This window comes from Coregonus clupeaformis, chromosome 29 (genome assembly GCF_020615455.1).
Source record: "Coregonus clupeaformis isolate EN_2021a chromosome 29, ASM2061545v1, whole genome shotgun sequence".
NCBI classification, from domain to species: domain Eukaryota; kingdom Metazoa; phylum Chordata; class Actinopteri; order Salmoniformes; family Salmonidae; genus Coregonus; species Coregonus clupeaformis.
The window spans coordinates 15,853,724-15,875,941 of NC_059220.1; the positions used below are offsets into that span (position 1 = coordinate 15,853,724).

A 22,218-nucleotide genomic window follows, 5' to 3' on the forward strand; every position below is an offset into this window, starting at 1 on the left:
AGACCTGCTTTCTGCCATTACGACTCCTGACTACTCTTCGACCCCGGTAACTCTGACCAGCCTTCTGCCTTGCTACAACGTATTTGGATTTCCCTTGAACTGTACTTCTGCCTGTTTTCATCCGCCCCGTTGTGTCTGTGTTTCCTCCCCCCCCCAGGACTTCTGGACCACCAACCACCGGCGTCATCGGACGCATCGCTGCCACTGGGGGGAGGCACAGACCCAGCACATCGGACGGGATAACCCCTGGAGCCTTCACTCACTCCCTACATCCCTTTCCCCTTAAGTTTAAATAAACTTTCTGGTGTGACGCAATTGTGGTCCTCTTGTCGTCTGTCTGAACCGTGACAGCCATCCTATGACGGTGCCACGTTGAAAGTCACTGAGCTCTTCAGTAAGGCCATTCTACTGCCAATGTTTGTCTATGGAGATTGCATGGCTGTGTACTCAATGTCATACACTTGTCAGCAACGTGTGTGGCTGAAATAGCCAAATCCACTAATTTGAAGGGGCGTCCACATACTTTTGTATATATAGTGTATATGGGATAAGTATAGTATGACAACAATAGTCAGTGGAGTTGGCTAAAAACACATGCAGCGCTAAACCAGACTAAATATACAGTACATCAGTCACCATGTTGAGAAGTAAACTAGTAAATCGTTTTTCTACTTGTTACCAAACCGGTAGTGTAATGGAAAAAACAACACAGAGTAGATTTTTGACATTTTGCACTATGAAAACATATGTTCAGACTTCACTAGAGCAGGGGTTCCAAACGATGTTACTCAGACCCCCCTTCCAGCATTGGGCAACATCCCGCGCCCCTCCCCCTGCACGCGCACAACGTCTATTTCTATGGGCACAAGCACTGTTCATGACAAACTGTTCACATCCCAATTTTGCAGGTTTAAAGCTTATTTCCTGCAATTCCACACATTTTGTCATGGGGAAGAGAACATTTTGTAGTTTTAAAGCTCATTTTCTTGCAATTCTATACATTTTGCCATGTTACATGTGTATTCATGTAATATTTGAGTGTCTCGAACATTACTACAAAATCTATGGGCTAAAAAACGTAGGTAAAAAACTTTAGCTGACATGGACTAGTTAATCTGGACATTTCGGACAGGTTATAAATAGCTCTCTAAGATATGCAATGACTGACATGACAAGAGGAATACTGATGATGCAATACCCAATTTCAAAATTTCAGCTTCTACTATTACAACTTTCAAGAGTAAGTTGAAAGCCGGACTGAAAGTTTTGAAATGCGCACCTCCCTGCCGGCACGCCCCACAGTTTGGGAACCACTGCACTAGAGTTTTACTATTCCAGTAAGAAGTACTGGGATTCTTATCGCAAACTGACCCCAAAGCTTCACAAAACGTCTCAGAGTAGGAGTACTGATCTAGGATAAAATCTATCCTCTTATTCATTATGACTTAAAAGGCAAAACTGATCGTAGCACTCCTACTCTTCTACTTAGTGAATAGTGCCCAGATCCCAATGCTGTGAAAACACAATCTGCCATTCCCAATGCTTTGAGGGTGGCTGCAGCTGAACTAAATATGTTCCTCCATTTCCTGTTCTAATTAGAGGGCTACTGATAGCTGGTCCACCATAGTCCTCTAACAGAATCCAATAAGACCATCAGCTCACTGATCAGCCAGTCTAGAGGGAGAAGAGTTTCTCCAGATAGATACCCCCATCAGCTTGATCTGTAGACATCTGTACACAGACACACACACACACGCACGCATCTGCCAGTCTAAAGAGGAGAGAACCTCCCCAGATACCCCCAGAGCTTGAGCCCTTCAGTACTAAGCCCAGTAGTCTACAATAACATTTTAGTCATGTACCTTCATTCAACTAAGCTACAGTGAGGGAAAAAAGTATTTGATCCCCTGCTGATTTTGTACGTTTGCCCACTGGCAAAGACATGATCAGTCTATAATTTTGATGGTAGGTTTATTTGAACAGTGAGAGACAGAATAACAACAAAAAAATCCAGAAAAACGCATGTCAAAAATGTTATAAATTGATTTGCATTTTAATGAGGGAAATAAGTATTTGACCCCTCTGCAAAACATGACTTAGTACTTGGTGGCAAAACCCTTGTTGGCAATCACAGAGGTCAGACGTTTCTTGTAGTTGGCCACCAGGTTTGCACACATCTCAGGAGGGATTTTGTCCCACTCCTCTTTGCAGATCTTCTCCAAGTCCTTAAGGTTTCGAGCCTGACGTTTGGCAACTCTAACCTTCAGCTCCCTCCACAGATTTTCTATGGGATTAAGGTCTGGAGACTGGCTAGGCCACTCCAGGACCTTAATGTGCTTCTTCTTGAGCCACTCCTTTGTTGCCTTGGCCGTGTGTTTTGGGTCATTGTCATGCTGGAATACCCATCCACGACCCATTTTCAATGCCCTGGCTGAGGGAAGGAAGTTCTCACCCAAGATTTGACGCAGATGCTAAGCTACAGGACTGTTTTGCTAGCACAGACTGGAACATGTTCCAGGATTCTTCAGATAGCATTGAGGAGTACACCACATCAGTCACTGGCTTCATCAATAAGTGCATCGATGATGTCGTCCCCACAGTGACCGTACGTACATACCCCAACCAGAAGCCATGGATTACAGGAAACATCCGCACTGAGCTAAAGGCTGGAGCTGCCGCTTTCAAGGAGCAGGACTCTAACCCGGACGCTTATAAGAAATCCCGCTATGCCCTCCGACGAACCATCAAACAGGTAAAGAGTCAATACAGGACTAAGATTGAATCGTACTACACTGGCTCTGACGCTCGTCGGATGTGGCAGGGCTTGAAAACTATTACAGACTACAAAGGGAAGCACAGCCGCGATCTGCCCAGTGACACAAGACTTCCAGACAAGCTAAACCACTTCTATGCTCGCTTCGAGGCAAGCAACACTGAAGCATGCATAAGAGCACCAGCTGTTCCGGATGACTATGTGATTACGCTCTCCGTAGCAGGTCAACATTCAGACAGATTACCAGGACGTGTACTCCGAGCATGTGCTGACCAACTGGCAAGTGTCTTCACTGACATTTTCAACATGTCCCTGACTGAGTCTGTAATACCAACATGTTTCAAGCAGACCACCATAGTCCCCGTGCCCAAGGACACTAAGATAACCTGCCTAAATGACTACCGACCCGTAGTACTGACGTCTGTAGCCATGAAGTACTTTGAAAGGCTGGTCATGGCTCACATCAACACCATTATCCCAGAAACCCTAGACCCACTCCAATTTGGATACCGCCCCAACAGATCCATAGATGATCCAATCTATATTGCACTCCACACTGCCCTTTCCCACCTGGACAAGAGGAACACCTACGTGAGAATGCTATTCATTGACTACAGCTCAGCATTCAACACCATAGTGCCCTCAAAGCTCATCACTAAGCTAAGGATCCTGGGACTAAACACCTCCCTCTGCAACTGGATCCTGGACTTCCTGACGGGCCGCCCCCAGGTGGTAAGGGTAGGTAACAACACATCTGCCACACTGATCCTCAACACAGGTGCCCCTCAGGGGTGCGTGCTCAGTCCCCTCCTGTACTCCCTGTTCACCCATGACTGCATGGCCAGGCACGACTCCAACACCATCATTAAGTTTGCCGACGACAAAACGGTGGTAGGCCTGATCACTGACAACGATGAGACAGCATATAGGGAGGAGGTCAGAGACCTGGCCGTGTGGTGCCAGGATAACAACCTCTCCCTCAATGTGACCAAGACAAAGGAGATGATTGTGGACTACAGGAAAAAAAAGAGGACTGAGCACGCCCCCATTCTCATCGACGGGGCTGTAGTGGAACAGGTTGAGAGCTTCAAGTTCCTTGGTTTTCACATCACCAATGAACTATCATGGTCCAAACACACCAAGACAGTCGTGAAGAGGGCACGACAAAGCCTATTCCCCCTCAGGAGACTGAAAAGATTTGGCATGGGTCCTCAGATCCTCAAAAAATTATACAGCTGCACCATCGAGAGCATCCTGACTGGTTGCATCACCGCCTGGTATGGCAACTGCTTGGCCTCTGACCGCAAGGCACTACAGAGGGTAGTGCGTACGGCCCAGTACATCACTGGGGCCAAGCTTCCTGCCATCCAGGACCTCTATACCAGGCGGTGTCAGAGGAAGGCCCTCATAATTGTCAAAGACTCCAGCCACCCTAGTCATAGATTGTTCTCTCTGCTACCGCATGACAAGCGGAACCGGAGTGCCAAGTCTAGGTCCAAAAGACTTCTCAACAGCTTCTACCCCCAAGCCATAAGGCTCCTGAACAGCTAATCATGGCTACCCGGACTATAAAACACCCACAAAGCATAATGTTTCCACCTCCATGTTTGACGGTGGGGATGGTGTTCTTGGGGTCATAGGCAGCATTCCTCCTCCTCCAAACACGGCGAGTTGAGTTGATGCCAAAGAGCTCCATTTTGGTCTCATCTGACCACAACACTTTCACCCAGTTCTCCTCTGAATCATTCAGATGTTCATTGGCAAACTTCAGACGGGCCTGTATATGTGCTTTCTTGAGCAGGGGGACCTTGCAGGCGCTGCAGGATTTCAGTCCTTCACGGCATAGTGTGTTACCAATTGTTTTCTTGGTGACTATGGTCCCAGCTGCCTTGAGATCATTGACAAGATCTTCCCGTGTAGTTCTGGGCTGATTCCTCACCGTTCTCATGATCATTGCAACTCCACGAGGTGAGATCTTGCATGGAGCCCCAGGCAGAGGGAGATTGACAGTTCTTTTGTGTTTCTTCCAACTGTTGTCACCTTCTCACCAAGCTGCTTGGCGATGGTCTTGTAGCCCATTCCAGCCTTGTGTAGGTCTACAATCTTGTCCCTGACATCCTTGGAGAGCTCTTTGGTCTTGGCCATGGTGGAGAGTTTGGAATCTGATTGATTGATTGCTTCTGTGGACAGGTGTCTATTATACAGGTAACAAGCTGAGATTAGGAGCACTCCCTTTAAGAGTGTGCTCCTTATCTCAGCTCGTTACCTGTATAAAAGACACCTGGGAGCCAGAAATCTTTCTGATTGAGAGGGGGTCAAATACTTATTTCCCTCATTAAAATGCAAATCAATTTATAACATTTTTGACATGCGTTTTTCTGGATTTTTTTGTTGTTATTCTGTCTCTCACTGTTCAAATAAACCTACCATTAAAATTATAGACTGATCATTTCTTTGTCAGTGGGCAAACGTACAAAATCAGCAGGGGATCAAATACTTTTTTTCCCTCACTGTAGGTACTGTAAAACAACCACATATCAGCATCATTGCAAGTAAAACCTTCTGCAAAATAACCGCTATCTGCCAACTCATCACCACACATCAGCCTTAGCCTGGACTGGCTGGCCTCTACTTTGCTGCACTAGAGATGGGAGGGAGAATGGATTCTCTCTTAACATTGATCCGAGGCTACGTCCGAAATGGCAACCTATTCGCTACATAGTGCACTGCTTTTGACCAGAGCCATATGAGCCCTGGTCAAAAGATGTGCACAATATAGGGAATTTGGTGCCATTTGGGACAGACCCTGAGTATTGAGTCTGACTGCAGACCTCGCTACGTCACAACGACAGACCAGTCCATCTCCAAGGCTACTGAGAAGGTACAGCTCCCCTCATTACATCTAATCACATCTTCCTCCTACAGGGTCATTATACTGGGATGTGATGTTGGACAATTCTGCATCTGACGGTGTTCTATACTAGGCTGGTCCCAGATCAGTTTGTGCTGTCTGTTGTCTGGCAATGACCTCAGGACCAAGACAACAGCCCAAACAGATCTGGGACCAGGGTCCATATTCACAAAGGATCTCAGAGTAGGAGTGCTGATCTAGGATCAGGTACTCCCTGTCCATATAATCTTATTCAAAAGGGAAAACCACTCGTAGATCAGCGCTGCTATTCTGAGACACTTTGTGAAAACAGGCCTTTGCTACTAGGCCCTCTGAAATCATAATATAATCATTATAATAAGATGAGAGCCTATAGTGTCTAGTCCCTCTTACCTTGAGCTGTACTAGGTGTACGTCCACGTGTTTGTTGACTGAGTCCTGGTGGACAGAGTGTGTGAGGTCCCGGACCCTCTCAGTGGTGGCCCTCAGCCACGTCTCAATCTCAGGCAGGTGCAGCACCACCTTCCAGTCCGCCCCTGTGTGCAGGGGAGGGGGCTTCTGGTTCTGATACCTCCGGGCCGTGTCCCTCTCCTGGGCCAGCCCTTCTCCACAGAGACCATCCTGGCTGGGGCTGGGGCCTGCCTCCTCCTCAAAGCTGGGCTCCAGGGTGGGCGTGACGGAGGTGATCATGGGTGAGGCAGCCTCTCTGGCCATGGGAGACACAGCAACGTTCATGGTGAATAACAGCTAGATCCTATGGTTGATAGGGCCGTTCTCAATCAGCTGCAGAGAGACAGAGAGGACAGAGAGGATAGGGCGGAAGGAAGGAAGGAAGGAAGGAAGGAAGGAAGGAAGGAAGGAAGGAAGGAAGGAAGGAAGGAAGGAAGGAAGGAAGGAAGGAAGGAAGGAAGGAAGGAAGGAAGGAAGGAAGGAAGGAAGGAAGGAAGGAAGGAAGGAAGGAAGGAAGGAAGGAGAAATTACAGAAACATTCATTAATAACTGTAGGCTGCCAGATAATATTTTATTTATACCGAGGGAAGCCAACTGGGTATTTTCAGATGCAAATCCATAAGCAGTCCCTTTCACGCTCGGCTGGGGAATAAATCGTCGTCGTTCTACAGAGAGACGTCTAATATTAGCAGAGCTACAGATACCAATGAGAGATTCTTAAATCACTGTCTGTCTTGTGGGTGGATGTGTGACCATATTCAAATATTATCATATGACAACATAAGTTAGACCCAACAATGTGCACAAACCACCACCCACATGAACTGTTTGTCTGCCTGCCTGCCTACACACACCTTACCCCTGCATGTTAATCACTGTCCCCTCTAATTCGCTATGATTATACTGGAAAAAGCAGTAGTCAATAAGTCAATGTTCTGCTCCCCACCTGGCCAAGATGGCTGCTGAGTCTCCAGCTGGTGAGGGGAGAACCAATGACAGGATGAGGGGAGAACCAATGACAGGATGAGGGGAGAATCAATGACAGTATGAGGGGAGAACCAAGGACAGTATGAGGGGAGAACCAATGACAGGATGAGGGAGAACCAATGACAGGATGAGGGGAGAACCAAGGACAGGATGAGGGGAGAACCAATGACAGGATGAGGGGAGAACCAATGACAGGATGATGGGAGAATCAATGACAGGATGAGGGGAGAACCAAGGACAGGATGAGGGGAGAACCAATGACAGGATGAGGGGAGAACCAATGACAGGATGAGGGGAGAACCAATGACAGGATGATGGGAGAATCAATGACAGGATGAGGGGAGAACCAAGGACAGGATGAGGGGAGAACCAATGACAGGATGAGGGGAGAACCAATGACAGGATGAGGGGAGAACCAATGACAGGATGAGGGGAGAACCAATGACAGGATGAGGGGAGAACCAATGACAGGATGAGGGGAGAACCAAGGACAGGATGATGGGAGAATCAATGACAGGATGAGGGGAGAACCAAGGACAGGATGAGGGGAGAACCAAGGACAGGATGAGGGGAGAACCAATGACAGGATGAGGGGAGAACCAAGGACAGGATGAGGGGAGAACCAATGACAGGATGAGGGGAGAACCAATGACAGGATGAGGGGAGAACCAATGACAGGATGAGGGGAGAACCAATGACAGGATGAGGGGAGAACCAAGGACAGGATGAGGGGAGAACCAATGACAGGATGAGGGGAGAACCAAGGACAGGATGAGGGGAGAACCAATGACAGGATGAGGGGAGAACCAATGACAGGATGAGGGGAGAACCAAGGACAGGATGAGGGGAAGATTTGTGTTCCTGTACCTCCTGTCTGTAATCCAGAGGTGCCCGCAACCACATTTTGATATCAAAAAATGTTCATGACACCACCATGTAAAAAAATTTATGTAATCAACGGCCAATGTTTACTTTTTTAATTTGGGCTATAACATTCTATTACAAATCAGTCTGATAGTCCTTTTGATGTATTGCATTTCTGAAGACAGTATGGTTTTTAGTGACTGAAATGCATCAGAAAGATATTGGGCAGTTCAGAATATCATCAGGCAATAATTTTGTATGATCTTCTGTGTAGAAAATAACATCATCACTAACCACGTTTCCATCCAACCATTTCATGCGGATTAATTTCCTGATGCATGAAAAAAGTAACGACTGTGCTGATGGAAAACATGAAATGCCGGTACAATTTTATAAATGACTACAGACAATTTGTTTGTTCGACATGGTAGGATCTTTTTGTGTCGGTAAAATTAATTATGCGAGAAACGGCGGTTGAAATGCCTTTATGCGCAAATATTGATATAATTAACATCATATCGAAGTAAACTTGGGAGTCACGTGATGACATGTGGCAGGTAGCTTAGTGGGTAAGAGCGTTGTGCCAGTAATCGAAAGGTCGCTGGTTCTAATCCCCGGGCCGACTAGGTGAAAAATCTGTCGATGTGCCCTTAAGCAAGGCACTTCACCCTAAATGCTCCTGTAAGTCGCTCTGGATAAGAGCGTCTGCTAAATGACTAAAATGTAAATGTAATGTTGTGTGGTCCTCCCACTACGACTCATGAACCCATGCAGTTTATTAGGCTACAGATGGAATAAATTATGACTAACTTCACAGGGTGGTGAATATGCAAGGTGATGAACTTGATGCTCCAATTATGCGCCGCCCTATGGATCTCGCGGTCGCGGCCGGCTACGACAGAGCCTGGATTCGAACCAGGATCTCTAGTGGCACAGCTAGCACTGCGATGCAGTGCCTTAGACCACTGCGCCACAAATACAAATAATATCTCTCTTATCCATAATAATCTCATAATGTAGGTAGCCTACACGAGAGTTGTTGGCTAGACGGCATATGCCAAAACCAGACTGAGCACATTTGCAACAGTTTGTGACAAAACCCTCAATAGAGTTGAAAATGCAATGGAAACCCATTTAACTTGTATTTCTAATTAGACACATGGGAATTTAACGGCAAAAAAATAATTTATTTGTGCACGTCATCACGCGCAACCTTTTATATGCAAAAGGTACGTTTGATGGAAACACATCTCTGGTGTGATAATGCGCATATTCTTTTATGCAGATTTTAGAATATTCACATTAAAATCTGTCCCAAATTGGATGGAAACCTAGCTACTAACCGGTGGTGTAAAGTACACTGCTCAAAAAAATAACGGGAACACTAAAATAACACATCCTAGATCTGAATGAATGAAATAATATTAAATACTTTTTTCTTTACATAGTTGAATGTGCTGACAACAAAATCACACAAAAATTATCAATGGAAATCAAATTTATCAACCCATGGAGGTCTGGATTTGGAGTCACCCTCAAAATTAAAGTGGAAAACCACACTACAGGCTGATCCAACTTTGATGTAATGTCCTTAAAACAAGTCAAAATGAGGCTCAGTAGTGTGTGTGGCCTCCACGTGCCTGTATGACCTCCCTACAACGCCTGGGCATGCTCCTGATGAGGTGGCGGATGGTCTTCTGAGGGATCTCCTCCCAGACCTGGACTAAAGCATCCGCCAACTCCTGGACAGTCAGTGGTGCAACGTGGCGTTGGTGGATGGAGCGAGACATGATGTCCCAGATGTACTCAATTGTATTCAGGTCCGGGGAACGGGCGGGCCAGTCCATAGCATCAATGCCTTCCTCTTGCAGGAACTGCTGACACACTCCAGCCACATGAGGTCTAGCATTGTCTTGCATTAGGAGGAACCCAGGGCCAACCGCACCAGCATATGGTCTCACAAGTGGTCTGAGGATCTCATCTCGGTACCTAATGGCAGTCAGGCTACCTCTGGCGAGCACATGGAGGGCTGTGCGGCCCCCCAAAGAAATGCCACCCCACACCATGACTGACCCACTGCCAAACCGGTCATGCTGGAGGATGTTGCAGGCAGCAGAACGTTCTCCACGGCGTCTCCAGACTCTGTCACGTCTGTCACTTGTGCTCAGTGTGAACCTGCTTTCATCTGTGAAGAGCACAGGGCGCCAGTGGCGAATTTGCCAATCTTGGTGTTCTCTGGCAAATGCCAAACGTCCTGCACGGTGTTGGGCTGTAAGCACAACTCCCACCTGTGGATGTCGGGCCCTCATACCACCCTCATGGAGTCTGTTTCTGACCGTTTGAGCAGACACATGCACATTTGTGGCCTGCTGGAGGTCATTTTGCAGGGCTCTGGCAGTGCTCCTCCTGCTCCTCCTTGCACAAAGGTGGAGGTAGCAGTCCTGCTGCTGGGTTGTTGCCCTCCTACGGTCTCCTCCACGTCTCCTGATGTACTGGCCTGTCTCCTGGTAGCGCCTCCATGCTCTGGACACTACGCTGACAGACACAGCAAACCTTCTTGCCACAGCTCGCATTGATGTGCCATCCTGGATGAGCTGCACTACCTGAGCCACTTGTGTGGGTTGTAGACTCCGTCTCATGCTACCACTAGAGTGAAAGCACCGCCAGCATTCAAAAGTGACCAAAACATCAGCCAAGAAGCATAGGAACTGAGAAGTGGTCTGTGGTCACCACCTGCAAAACCAGTCCTTTATTGGGGGTGTCTTGCTAATTGCCTATAATTTCCACCTGTTGTCTATTCCATTTGCACAACAGCATGTGGAATTTATTGTCAATCAGTGTTGCTTCCTAAGTGGACAGTTTGATTTCACAGAAGTGTGATTGACTTGGAGTTACATTGTGTTGTTTAAGTGTTCCCTTTATTTTTTTGAGCAGTGTACTTAAGTGAAAATACTTTAAAGTACTACTTAAGTCGTTTTTGGGGGTATATGTACTTTACTTTACTATTTATATTTTTGACAACTTTTACTTCACTACATTCCAAAAGAACATAATGTACTATCTCCTCAATACATTTTCCCTGACACCCAAAAGTAGTCCTTATATTTTGAATGCTTAGCAGGACAGGAAAATGGTCTAATTCACGCACTTAAAGAGAAAATCCCTGGTCATCCCTACTGCATCTGATCTGGCAGACTCACTAAACACAAATGCTTTGTTTGTGAGTGTTGGAGTGTGCTCCTGGCTATCCGTAAATTTTAAAAAATTAAATAAAATTCATGCGGTCTGGTTTGCTTTAATATAAAGGAATATAAATATAAAGGAATTTGAAATTATTTATACTTTTACTTTTGATACTTAAGTATATTTTAGCAATTACATTTACTTTTGATACTTAAGTATATTTAAAACCAAATATTTTGACTTTTACTCAAGTAGAATTTGATTGTACTTGTAGTGTCCGAGACAACGATGCTGATATGGTGTGATGACAAGATATCCACTGACACTGTCCTTGATTATAATGGTTTATTACATCAAAGATTACAGTATCAATTTACAGACTCCTGCAGACATCTGGAGAACAACTGACCCAATCTCTAATATGTTATTTCTCCCCGTCCTTTGTTCCAACCATGGTATTTATAATATGTAACATAATATGGGTGTTTTTTTATAGACCAATCCCTGGCCTTTACACATAACAGACTCTCCTCTGTTTTAGGGGGCCCCTATAGTAATGTTTTCCAGATGTTTCCGCAAGCAGAGCCAAATTCTGGAATGTTCAGATACTACATACTCAAGTAGGAATTTACTGGGTGACTTTCACTTTTACTTGAGTCATTTTCTATTAAGGTATCTTTACTTTTACTTAAGTATGACAATTGGGTACTTTTTCCACCACTGCTACTAACCAGGTTTACAGCCAAACTTTTTATGCGAGTAAAGTACATGTCCGATAAAAAATTTAATGACAGGACTGATGGAAACAGAGCATGTTTCGGTAAACTTTCCAAATGTCGACAAAACAAAATACTATATACTTTTTGTGTCGGTAAAATGAATTATGCGAGAAATGGCGGTGGAAACACTTATGCGCAAAGATTAATATAATAACCATCATATAGAAATAAACTTTGAGTCACGCTATGACATGTGTGGTCCTCACACTATGACTCATCAGGAAAGCATGCAGTTTATTAGGATACAGATTAAATAAATTATGAACTTCACAGGGTGGTGAAAGTGCAAGGTAATGAGCTTGATGCTCCTTTCCAATAAATATTGAGTCTTATTTTGGTGACATGATAATTGACGCGTGGCTGCCATTTGACAAATGAAAATAATCTCACTGCTTTGTCTATATTAATAATCTCATAATGTAAATTTACTTGCGCTCTATACAACAGCGTGCAGATAGTGCTGTTGACTAGAGCATACGTGCCAATACCAGAGTGGGCACACAAGATATATGATGCAATTCATTTTGTGAGAAAACCCTCAGTAGAGTTGAAAATGAGATTGAAAGCCATTTCCATCAAATTGACTTGTTGGTTGCAAAAGGCTGTGTGTGATGACGTGGTGCACATAAAAATACATTTTGCGGTTAAATTCCCATGTACCGAATAAAAAATACAAGTTAAAAATGGGTTTCCATCGAATTTTCAACTCTACTGATGGTTTTCTCACAAAACAATTGTGTGTTATATAGCGAGTGTGCGACTCTGGTATTGGCATGTCACGTGCGCTCTAGACAACAGCTCGCAGATACAGTGTCAGTAGGCTATAGCCTACATGATGAGATTATTATGGACAAAAGAGAGACATTATTTGTATTTGTCAAATGGCAGCCAAGCATCGATGATCATGTCACCAGAATAAGACCCTCGATAATTATTTTTAATTTTTAATTTCACCTTTATTTAACCAGGTAAGCCAGTTGAGAACAAGTTCTCATTTACAACTGCGACCTGGCCAAGATAAAGCAAAGCAGTGCGATAAAAACAACAACACAGAGTTACATATGGGGTAAACAAAACATAAAGTCAAAAATACAACATAAAATATATATACAGTGTGTGCGAATGTAGTAAGTTATGGAAGTAAGGCAATAAATAAATAGGCCATAGTGCAAAAATAGTTACAATTTCGTAATTAACACTGGAATGATAGATGTGCAAAAGATGATGTGCAAATAGAGATACTGGGGTGCAAATTAGCAAAATAAATAACAATATGGGGATGAGGTAGTTGGGTGGGCTAATTTAGTTATACTAGTGTTTAAGAGCAGTTGGAGGCTACGGAAGGAGTGTTGTATGGCGTGGAAGCTCGTTTGGAGGTTTGTTAACACAGTGTCCAATGAAGGGCCAGATGTATACAAAATGGTGTCGTCCGCATAGAGGTGGATCCGAGCGTCACCAGCAGCAAGAGCGACATCATTGATATACACAGAGAATTGAGTCGGCCCGAGAATTGAACCCTGTGGCACCCCCATAGAGACGGCCAGAGGTCCAGACAACAGGCCCTCCGATTTGACACATTGAACTCTATCTGAGAAGTAGTTGGTGAACCGGGCGAGGCAGTCATTAGAGAAACCAAGGCTATTTAGTCTGCCAATAAGAATGCGGTGGTTGACAGAGTCGAAAGCCTTGGCCAGGTCGATGAAGACGGCTGCGCAGTACTGTCTTTTATCGATCGCGGTTATAATATCGTTTAGGACCTTGAGCGTGGCTGAGGTGCACCCATGACCAGCTCGGACACCGGATTGCATAGCGGAGAAGGTACGGTGGGATTCGAAATGGTCGGTGATCTGTTTGTTAACATGGCTTTCAAATACTTTCGAAAGGCAGGGCAGGATGGATATAGGTCTGTAACAGTTTGGATCTAGAGTGTCACCCCCTTTGAATAGGGGCATGACCGCGGCAGCTTTCCAATCACTGGGGATCTCAGATGTTACGAAAGAGAGGTTGAACAGGCTAGTAATAGGGGTTGTGACAATTTCGGCAGCTAATTTTAGAAAGACTGGGGTAAAGTCATTTGCACTCACCACCCTGTGAAGTTCATCATAATTTATTTAATCTGTAGCCTAATAAACTGCATGCTTTCCCAACGAGTTTTAGTGGGAAGAACACACAACATGTCATCATGTGACTCAAAGTTAATTATGGTTATTATATAAATACTTGCGCATAAAGTTTCCACCGACATTTCTCGCATTATACATTTTACCAACACAAAAAGATCCCACCTTTGGAAAGTTTACCAACAAATGTTCTTGCTTCCATCAGGCCTGTCATGACATGTTTTATCCGACATGTAACGTTCCATTACTCAGAATAAAAAGGTTGGATGGAAACCTAGTTTGTGATGATGTTATTTTCCCCCAGTTGATTTAGTGCCTAGTCTTGTCCACTCTGTTCTAACGAGTCCTGCACGGCTTGTGGGCAATTGTAGAAGGCAACATACATGTTCCTTAGAGTCTTATCTTTCAGTGATGGGGTCATAATATTTTGTAGCTTAAACCGTTCAAAAGATAGCGCCACATTTTTAGGAAGAAAACAGAAACCGCTCTGTTTTTTACAACCGTATCTAGCGGCTACCAGAGGTTACTGACGTAACCCCGGATCTATGAACCAAATGCACTTTTTTCCCAAATCAGGCGACCCCACATGGCGTCGCGACCCCCAGTTTGGGAAACACTGCTGTAATTCATCTGGTGCTTCATCCTCACCCTCTCACTCCTGTAACCAAAACTGGTTTCCCAAACCACATCCTAGATGTCCTGCAGTGGTTCTTCAACAGATAATACTGTACAGTCGTGGTCAAAAGTTTTGAGAATGACACAAGTATTGGTCTTAACAAAGTTCGCTGCTTCAGTGTTATGAAATATTTTTGTCAGATGTTACTATGGTTTAATTACAAGCATTCCAAAAGTGTCAAAGGCTTTTATTGACAATTACATTAAGTTTATGCAAATAGTCAATATTTGCAGTGTTGACCCTTCTTTTTCAAGACCTCTGCAATCCGCCCTGGCATGCGGTCAATTAACTTCTAGGCGACATCCTGACTGATGGTAGCCCATTCTTGCATAATCAATGCTTGGAGTTTGTCAGAATTTGTGGGTTTTTGTTTGTCCACCTGCCTCTTGAGGATCGACCACAAGTTCTCAATGGGATTAAGGTCTGGGGAGTTTCCTGGCCATGGACCCAACATTTCGATGTTTTGTTCCCCGAGCCACTTGTCTTCTCCGGACAAGGTGTTTTCCGGATGCCCCAAACAATCGGAAAGGGGATTCATCAGAGAAAATGACTTTACCCCAGTCCTCAGCAGTCCAATCCCTGTACCTTTTGCAGAATATCAGTATGTCCCTGATGTTTTTCCTGGAGAGAAGAGGCTTCTTTGCTGCCCTTCTTGACACCAGGCCATCCTCACTGTGCGTGCAGATGCACTCACATCTGCCTGCTGCCATTCCTGAGCAAGCTCTGCACTGATGGTGCCCCGATCCCGCAGCTGAATCAACTTTAGGAGACGGTCCTGGCACTTGCTGGACTTTCTTGGGCACCCTGACGCCTTCTTCACAACAATTGAACCTCTCTCCTTGAAGTTCTTGATGATCCGATAAATGGTTGATTTAGGTGCAATCTTACTAGCAGCAATATCCTTGCCTGTGAAGCCCTTTTTGTGCAAAGCAATGATGACGGCACGTGTTTCCTTGCAGGTAACCATGGTTAACAGAGGAAGAACAATGATTTCAAGCACCACCCTCCTTTTAAAGCTTCCAGTCTGTTATTCTAACTCAATCAGCATGACAGAGTGATCTCCAGCCTTGTCCTCGTCAGCACTCTCACCTGTGTTAACGAGAGAATCACTGACATGATGGCAGCTGGTCCTTTTGTGGCAGGGCTGAAATGCAGTGGAAATGTTTTTTGGGGATTAAGTTCATTTTCATGGCAAAGAGGGACTTTGCAATTAATTGCAATTCATCTGATCACTCTTCATGACATTCTGGAGTATATGCAAATTGCCATCATCAAAATTGAGGCAGCAGACTTTGTGAAAATTAGTATTTGTGTAATTCTCAAAACTTTTGACCACGACTGTACATGTGATATGGTAATGGTATACTGGAATTGATGAGTTATTCTCTCTGCTTCCCGAAGCAAAGATATGCTATCTAGAGGAAAGCTTCGTTGGGTGTCGGTGTGCCCTTCAAGCATTTCTGATTCCTCAATTTTTACATGGTTTAGGAATACTGACGATAACGTGGTTCCACAGGGCATACTGTACTTTTGGATGTAAAGCATTGAAGAACCTGTAACATTATGGCTTCAGGCCTCTGTCTATAAACCTTGGTGAATCAGAGGCTGTGAAAATGTAACTTTCTCTTACATCCCATTAAACCCTGCTAAAGCCCAGCATAGGATCCAGTGGAAGCTAATATTACTACAGTGGTCTAATGTGCCTAGTCTTCCTTTGAATTAGGACAGGCTTAACAACCCAATGTGTTTTACCTACAGTAGCCACTAAATTATATCATCCTGAACAATCTGCTCCTTCCTTTAGATGACACATATTACCTTGTATTACAAACACAATGTACCTTAACAGGGATAGTTCAGTGATTTTAGATATTTACTCATCATACCAACCCCTTAAGAAGCTATGACCATAGGCCTAGACTTAGAATAAGACTCATTCTATTTCTATGGCAAGTGCATTGTATGAAGAGATGCAGTAGAAGATAAATCACATTAAGCCAACCACTTCCACATGGCTTTTGAGTGGTAGCCTTCCTGTTGCAGCTATTAACAATGTTGCCTCTGCACTCTAGTACAGCAGAGCAGTGTGAGTCTGACAGAGTGGAGAGGCAGTGAAGTATGTCATTGGAAATCAATGGCTTGGATGAGGCGTTGCATCCTGCTGCTTTATTATGACACTATTACAGTGTGAGGCCTCCATCTACCAATGACAAGTCATGATAAACTGACTGATGGCACCATCTACCAATGAGAAGTGGCCCACACAATTAAATACGACTAAATTCTGCATCTGTATTACCTCCTGACATTTCCGGCTCATCTAGAAATATCACTCTGCTCATTCTGGAGATGACAAAGCCTTTATTTACTGCTGCTACCAATACAGTGCACACACCTTGTAAATATAAATAAATTCCACCCACAATTCCACCCACCAGGAGCACATTCTCAAGGTTAGTCTGAATGCAGGACCTCATCCTTTAAGTTGTATTATCATCTTACTAGGGTTGCAAAGGGAGGGTATATTACTGAAAACTTTCTAAGTTTACCAGTCAACTACCAGAATTGTTGTGTCTTTTAAGAATTTTATGTAATCTATAAAAAGACATCTAGTGGCCCTTTTGGGTACTTCTGGTGTCTAATGAGCTCTGGCCCTGTGTGGCCTTATCACATGTAAAATATATAAAATAATTAAATAAGAATTTAAATTAAAATAATAGAATGACAAAGCTGTAAAACATGATCCTAAATATAAATCATAAACTTAGTGAATACCATGGGTGTTTAATATGAAGGTTTCAGCATGAAATATCCTTTATAATGTTTTGGCGTCAAACTGGTGGCAGTTGTGAAAAATGTAAATAGTTGGAAGAGTTGCAGAGTTCATTGAAAATAATGCCACTGTTGATTTTATGCTTTTTTCATTAATTAGGCTATTTTAGGATGAGAATTGGACCACTGTGACTCTGTCCCTGTGAGTCATGTGGATGTCTATGAGCTAAGACTTGCATTGTCACCATCATGTGCATCATCATCATCTTCACCACCACCATCATCATCATCAACACCATGCTTGGTTTGCTGAATGAGGCCCTGTCTATTCCAGAGCTATTACGTCACTCTGGGCTGTGAGCTGTATGCGGCTAATGACCCTCCTCAGCCTCTTAAAGGGCCCATAAACACTGATCTAGCATCAGATTACCTTCCCACCAATCTAAATCTTAACCATTAAGGACTGAAAACTAAATCTGGCCTTAGATCAGAATCTAAAGGCAACTTCATCTTACTACTATGTAGTAGGATTGCCGATGCCAGCCATAAACTTTGAGACAAAGGAGGACATAGATAGAACCAGTGTGAGCACTGCAGCATAGAAGCCTTCAGGGCAGTCAGTGGGCATGGTCAGTACAAATAATGACTTATCCTCATTAAAAGGAGAATACAATAAGGATTCTGTTTATGGTGACATCATGCTTATTTCCACCCACATATTGAACAAACTACAGTTTCATAGTTATTATGCTTTTACAGGCTACAAGTCATCCAAAACGAACAATCTTTGCGTGTTGCTATTCCCTGTGACAGTCCCTGTAAACTAGACCTAATCACGATTTCTGAAGAATCTGCAACTCTCTGTCCCTTAATGAGTCAATTAGCAGTCCCTAAATGGGTCAGGCTCTCTCTCTCTCTCCCGTTCCCCTGGCTGCTGTTGCCAAATGCGGCTCACAAGCCTGTCATGTTCACTGTTTGTAGTGATATAATTGAATCAGCCGAGGGGAGAAACAACAAGGTGCTAACAATGACAGTATACTGCAGTGTTGGAAAGGGCAAGCCTATCATTACAAATCATTATCCCTGTGACAGAGAAGTTGTTTGAAACACCTTTCACATAGGTATTAATTGGGTTATTTAATATTAAATCAAGTAGAATAAGCAGGATATCATCAGATGTAGCCTATAGAGAAATGTGAGCCCAGGACCAAGGCAAGCTCTCTAACATGACAAGACCCACTTGTGTTATATAACTAATAAGTCAATATAGTGGGACTATAGGGAGTGAGGAGACTACAGGTACTGGATGACAATGATGACCACATATCTTTAACCCATATCAGCTCAGCAAAGCGTTGGAAGACAGTCATTGCCCAGTTTCAGTGATGATGAACATCTACACAGTCAAGCATCTCATTTCAGTCTCTCTCTCATAAACAGCCTTTTCTAAAATCTGCCAAGGCTATATCATACGACAAACAACAGCCATAACATACTCATCTATACTATTTGTATGTATTTAGCCAGGATAGTTGACTCAGTAACACTTGGCACTGTCTTCGTACACCAAAGCACCATGGTGGGAGTTGAATCACCCATGTCTCTGATGACTTCAATAACACCTGTAACTTTGACATTAACCCCCTTTAACTGCAGGCAGAGGAGACGCTCACGGTATGGTATGGTGGTGTGGTTATATATTGTGAGATGTACAGATGTATGGTTCATGGGGGGAAGGACAGGGTTAGGGGCCGAGGAGAAGGTCTATGTGTGGTGGTGGGGATATTATAGGAGCAGACAGTGGTGACTGGTGAGCACTGTTTACCCAGGCAGGCATGGCTTGAAATGGGAGGAGCAGGAGGATGGAATGGGATGGAGCAGGAGGATGGAATGGGATGGAGCAGGAGGATGGAATGGGATGGAGCAGGAGGATGGAATGGGATGGAGCAGGAGGATGGAATGGGATGGAGCAGGAGGATGGAATGGGATGGAGCAGGAGGATGGAATGGGATGGAGCAGGAGGATGGAATGGGATGGAGCAGGAGGATGGAATGGGATGGAGCAGGAGGATGGAATGGGATGGAGCAGGAGCAGGAGGATGGAATGGGATGGAGCAGGAGGATGGAATGGGATGGAGCAGGAGGATGGAATGGGATGGAGCAGGAGAATGGAATGGGATGGAGCAGGAGGATGGAATGGGATGGAGCAGGAGGATGGAATGGGATGGAGCAGGAGGATGGAATGGGATGGAGCAGGAGGATGGAATGGGATGGAGCAGGAGGATGGAATTGGATGGAGCAGGAGGATGGAATGGGATGGAGCAGGAGGATGGAATGGGATGGAGCAGGAGGATGGAATGGGATGGAGCAGGAGGATGGAATGGGATGGAGCAGGAGGATGGAATGGGATGGAGCAGGAGGATGGAATGGGATGGAGCAGGAGCAGGAGGATGAATGGGATGGAGCAGGAGGATGGAATGGGATGGAGCAGGAGGATGGAATGGGATGGAGCAGGAGAATGGAATGGGATGGAGCAGGAGGATGGAATGGGATGGAGCAGGAGGATGGAATGGGATGGAGCAGGAGGATGGAATGGGATGGAGCAGGAGGATGGAATGGGATGGAGCAGGAGGATGGAATGGGATGGAGCAGGAGGATGGAATGGGATGGAGCAGGAGGATGGAATGGGATGGAGCAGGAGGATGGAATGGGATGGAGCAGGAGGATGGAATGGGATGGAGCAGGAGGATGGAATGGGATGGAGCAGGAGGATGGAATGGGATGGAGCAGGAGGATGGAATGGGATGGAGCAGGAGGATGGAATGGGATGGAGCAGGAGGATGGAATGGGATGGAGCAGGAGGATGGAATGGGATGGAGCAGGAGGATGGAATGGGATGGAGCAGGAGGATGGAATGGGATGGAGCAGGAGCAGGAGGATGGAATGGGATGGAGCAGGTGGGAGAATCCGCATCTCATCCTCCTCCTCACATGAGACACCACCACACACACACACACACACACACACACACACACACCTCCCCACTTAATTCCCATCCCGTCTTGAACAGAGGGGTGGGGAAGGAGGTGGGGAATAGGTCACAGGGGCCTCGCTCCAATAATGGTTCCTGAATCTGACACCACACCTCCAAAACAGGTCATACAGTCCTGGACCAGGCTGTAACATAAGGAACCTCGAGAGACTGCAGCGAATACTGAAGGTACAACATGCTCGCTAGGCTAACAATAACATACAGTACCAGGCCATAACATGGACATTGGACAACATATAACGAAGACTGCAACACATGCCCAAGGCACAACAGGCTAGCTAGGCTAATAATAACATACAAACCTAGCAAGGATACTGAGCCAAGCCCCATGCTGTCATAATGAAACTGACAGATTTCGTCGCTGTGCTGGATGCGGTTGGATGATGGATGATGTTAAGGAGGTCCTGTGTGCATCCCAAATAGCGCCCTATTCCCTATTTAGTGCACTACTTCTGACACAGAGAGGCTAGCCAGGCCAAAGCCATGATGAAGAAGATATTAAGGCGTGCCCTCCCCACCCCACCTGCTCAGCATTTACTGGGAAGCAACATTCAGATAAACCTTTTTCTTCCCTTTCAAGGTGGGATTAAAAAGCAGCGACGTAGGAGGAGGAACGGGTGGGATGAAAGGTGGTGTGGCCGGGGGTATTAACTAACTAACTAACTAACTAACTAACTAACTAACTAACTAACGCTCCCTGGGACTTTTGTTTCGTCGTGCTCATGCAAAAGGGAAGGGAAACTACCTCACACATACTATACCTAGAGAGATGGGTGGAGAACATGACAATCACATCCCATTAAGCAACAGCAGCAGCAGCTAACGGAGGTAACAGTTTATAGCTACAGCCTATGGCTGGTAAAAAATTGGTAATGATCCAGCTATTGTCCATCCCAGCTGGGGGCTAGGGCTGTGGCTAGGGCGTTTGTGTATGCGGCAGGCAGACCTCTAGCTCTGCAGGCCAGGCCCCTTTAGCAAAGCAGAGGGGCTCCCTCCTCTCCACTGCCTCCCTCTCTCCTCTCATTCTAATGGCGTTAGCATCAAACAGCCCATTAAATCAGCCTGCTAGAGAGGATTACACACACCCTCCCCAGTGCCTGCTTGTAAAACACAGAACTAACGCAAGACAACAGTCAAACACAGACAGGACAGAAAACCCTGCACCTACCTACCATATCCCTCTTCCCTTCTACTCCATTTTCATTTTCCTGAGTGTTGATGGAGACAGGGTTTCAGCGCGACGTGAAGCGAGGGAGGTGCTTGATGTTACCCACTGCTGGGCTGTTAGCTCCTGCTGCCTCTCGACCAGCCCTGGGTGGATGATAATGATGATGATGCGGCGCCTTTCAGGAGAACAGCCCTGCCTGTTGCCCTGGAAACTAAGAAGTGATGGAGAGGTGGTGCTGCGTAGTGATTGGTCCAGGCAGTGTGGCGCTCGAGCTCCCCCCCGCCCACCCAGACAAAACACTGTGAAAGATTCTGCATCTGGGTTCTACTTCTAACACTTATTCAAAGTAAGCATAGATTAATTTATCAAAATTAGTAATTAAAATGTATTGTTTTGTCTAATGTAACTGTTGAGTTATAAATGGAGCTATTACGTTTGCCAATTGCACAGTGCAAAATGCCTACATTAGCACAATAAAATAAATCTAGCATTATGACAGATATTA

At 45.0% G+C, this 22,218-nt stretch overlaps 1 protein-coding gene across 2 annotated transcripts in view; it reads right to left on the bottom strand.

Moving 5' to 3' along the window:
- LOC121544709 (A-kinase anchor protein 6) overlaps positions 1-21,847 on the bottom strand; it is a 207,344-nt gene extending 185,497 nt beyond the window's left edge. Inside the window, exons 1-2 of one of the 2 annotated variants that reach the window (XM_041854787.1) lie at positions 21,718-21,847; positions 6,057-6,446 (exon numbers count right to left, since the gene is read on the bottom strand). In XM_041854787.1, coding sequence (XP_041710721.1) covers positions 6,057-6,398 — 342 coding nt within the window. In that variant the 5' untranslated portion in view covers positions 6,399-6,446; positions 21,718-21,847. Of the gene's footprint in view, positions 1-6,056; positions 6,447-21,713 lie in introns of both variants that reach the window. The other variant, XM_041854786.1, reaches the window with a different exon arrangement.
- Between the last annotated feature and the right edge of the window lie 371 nt (positions 21,848-22,218).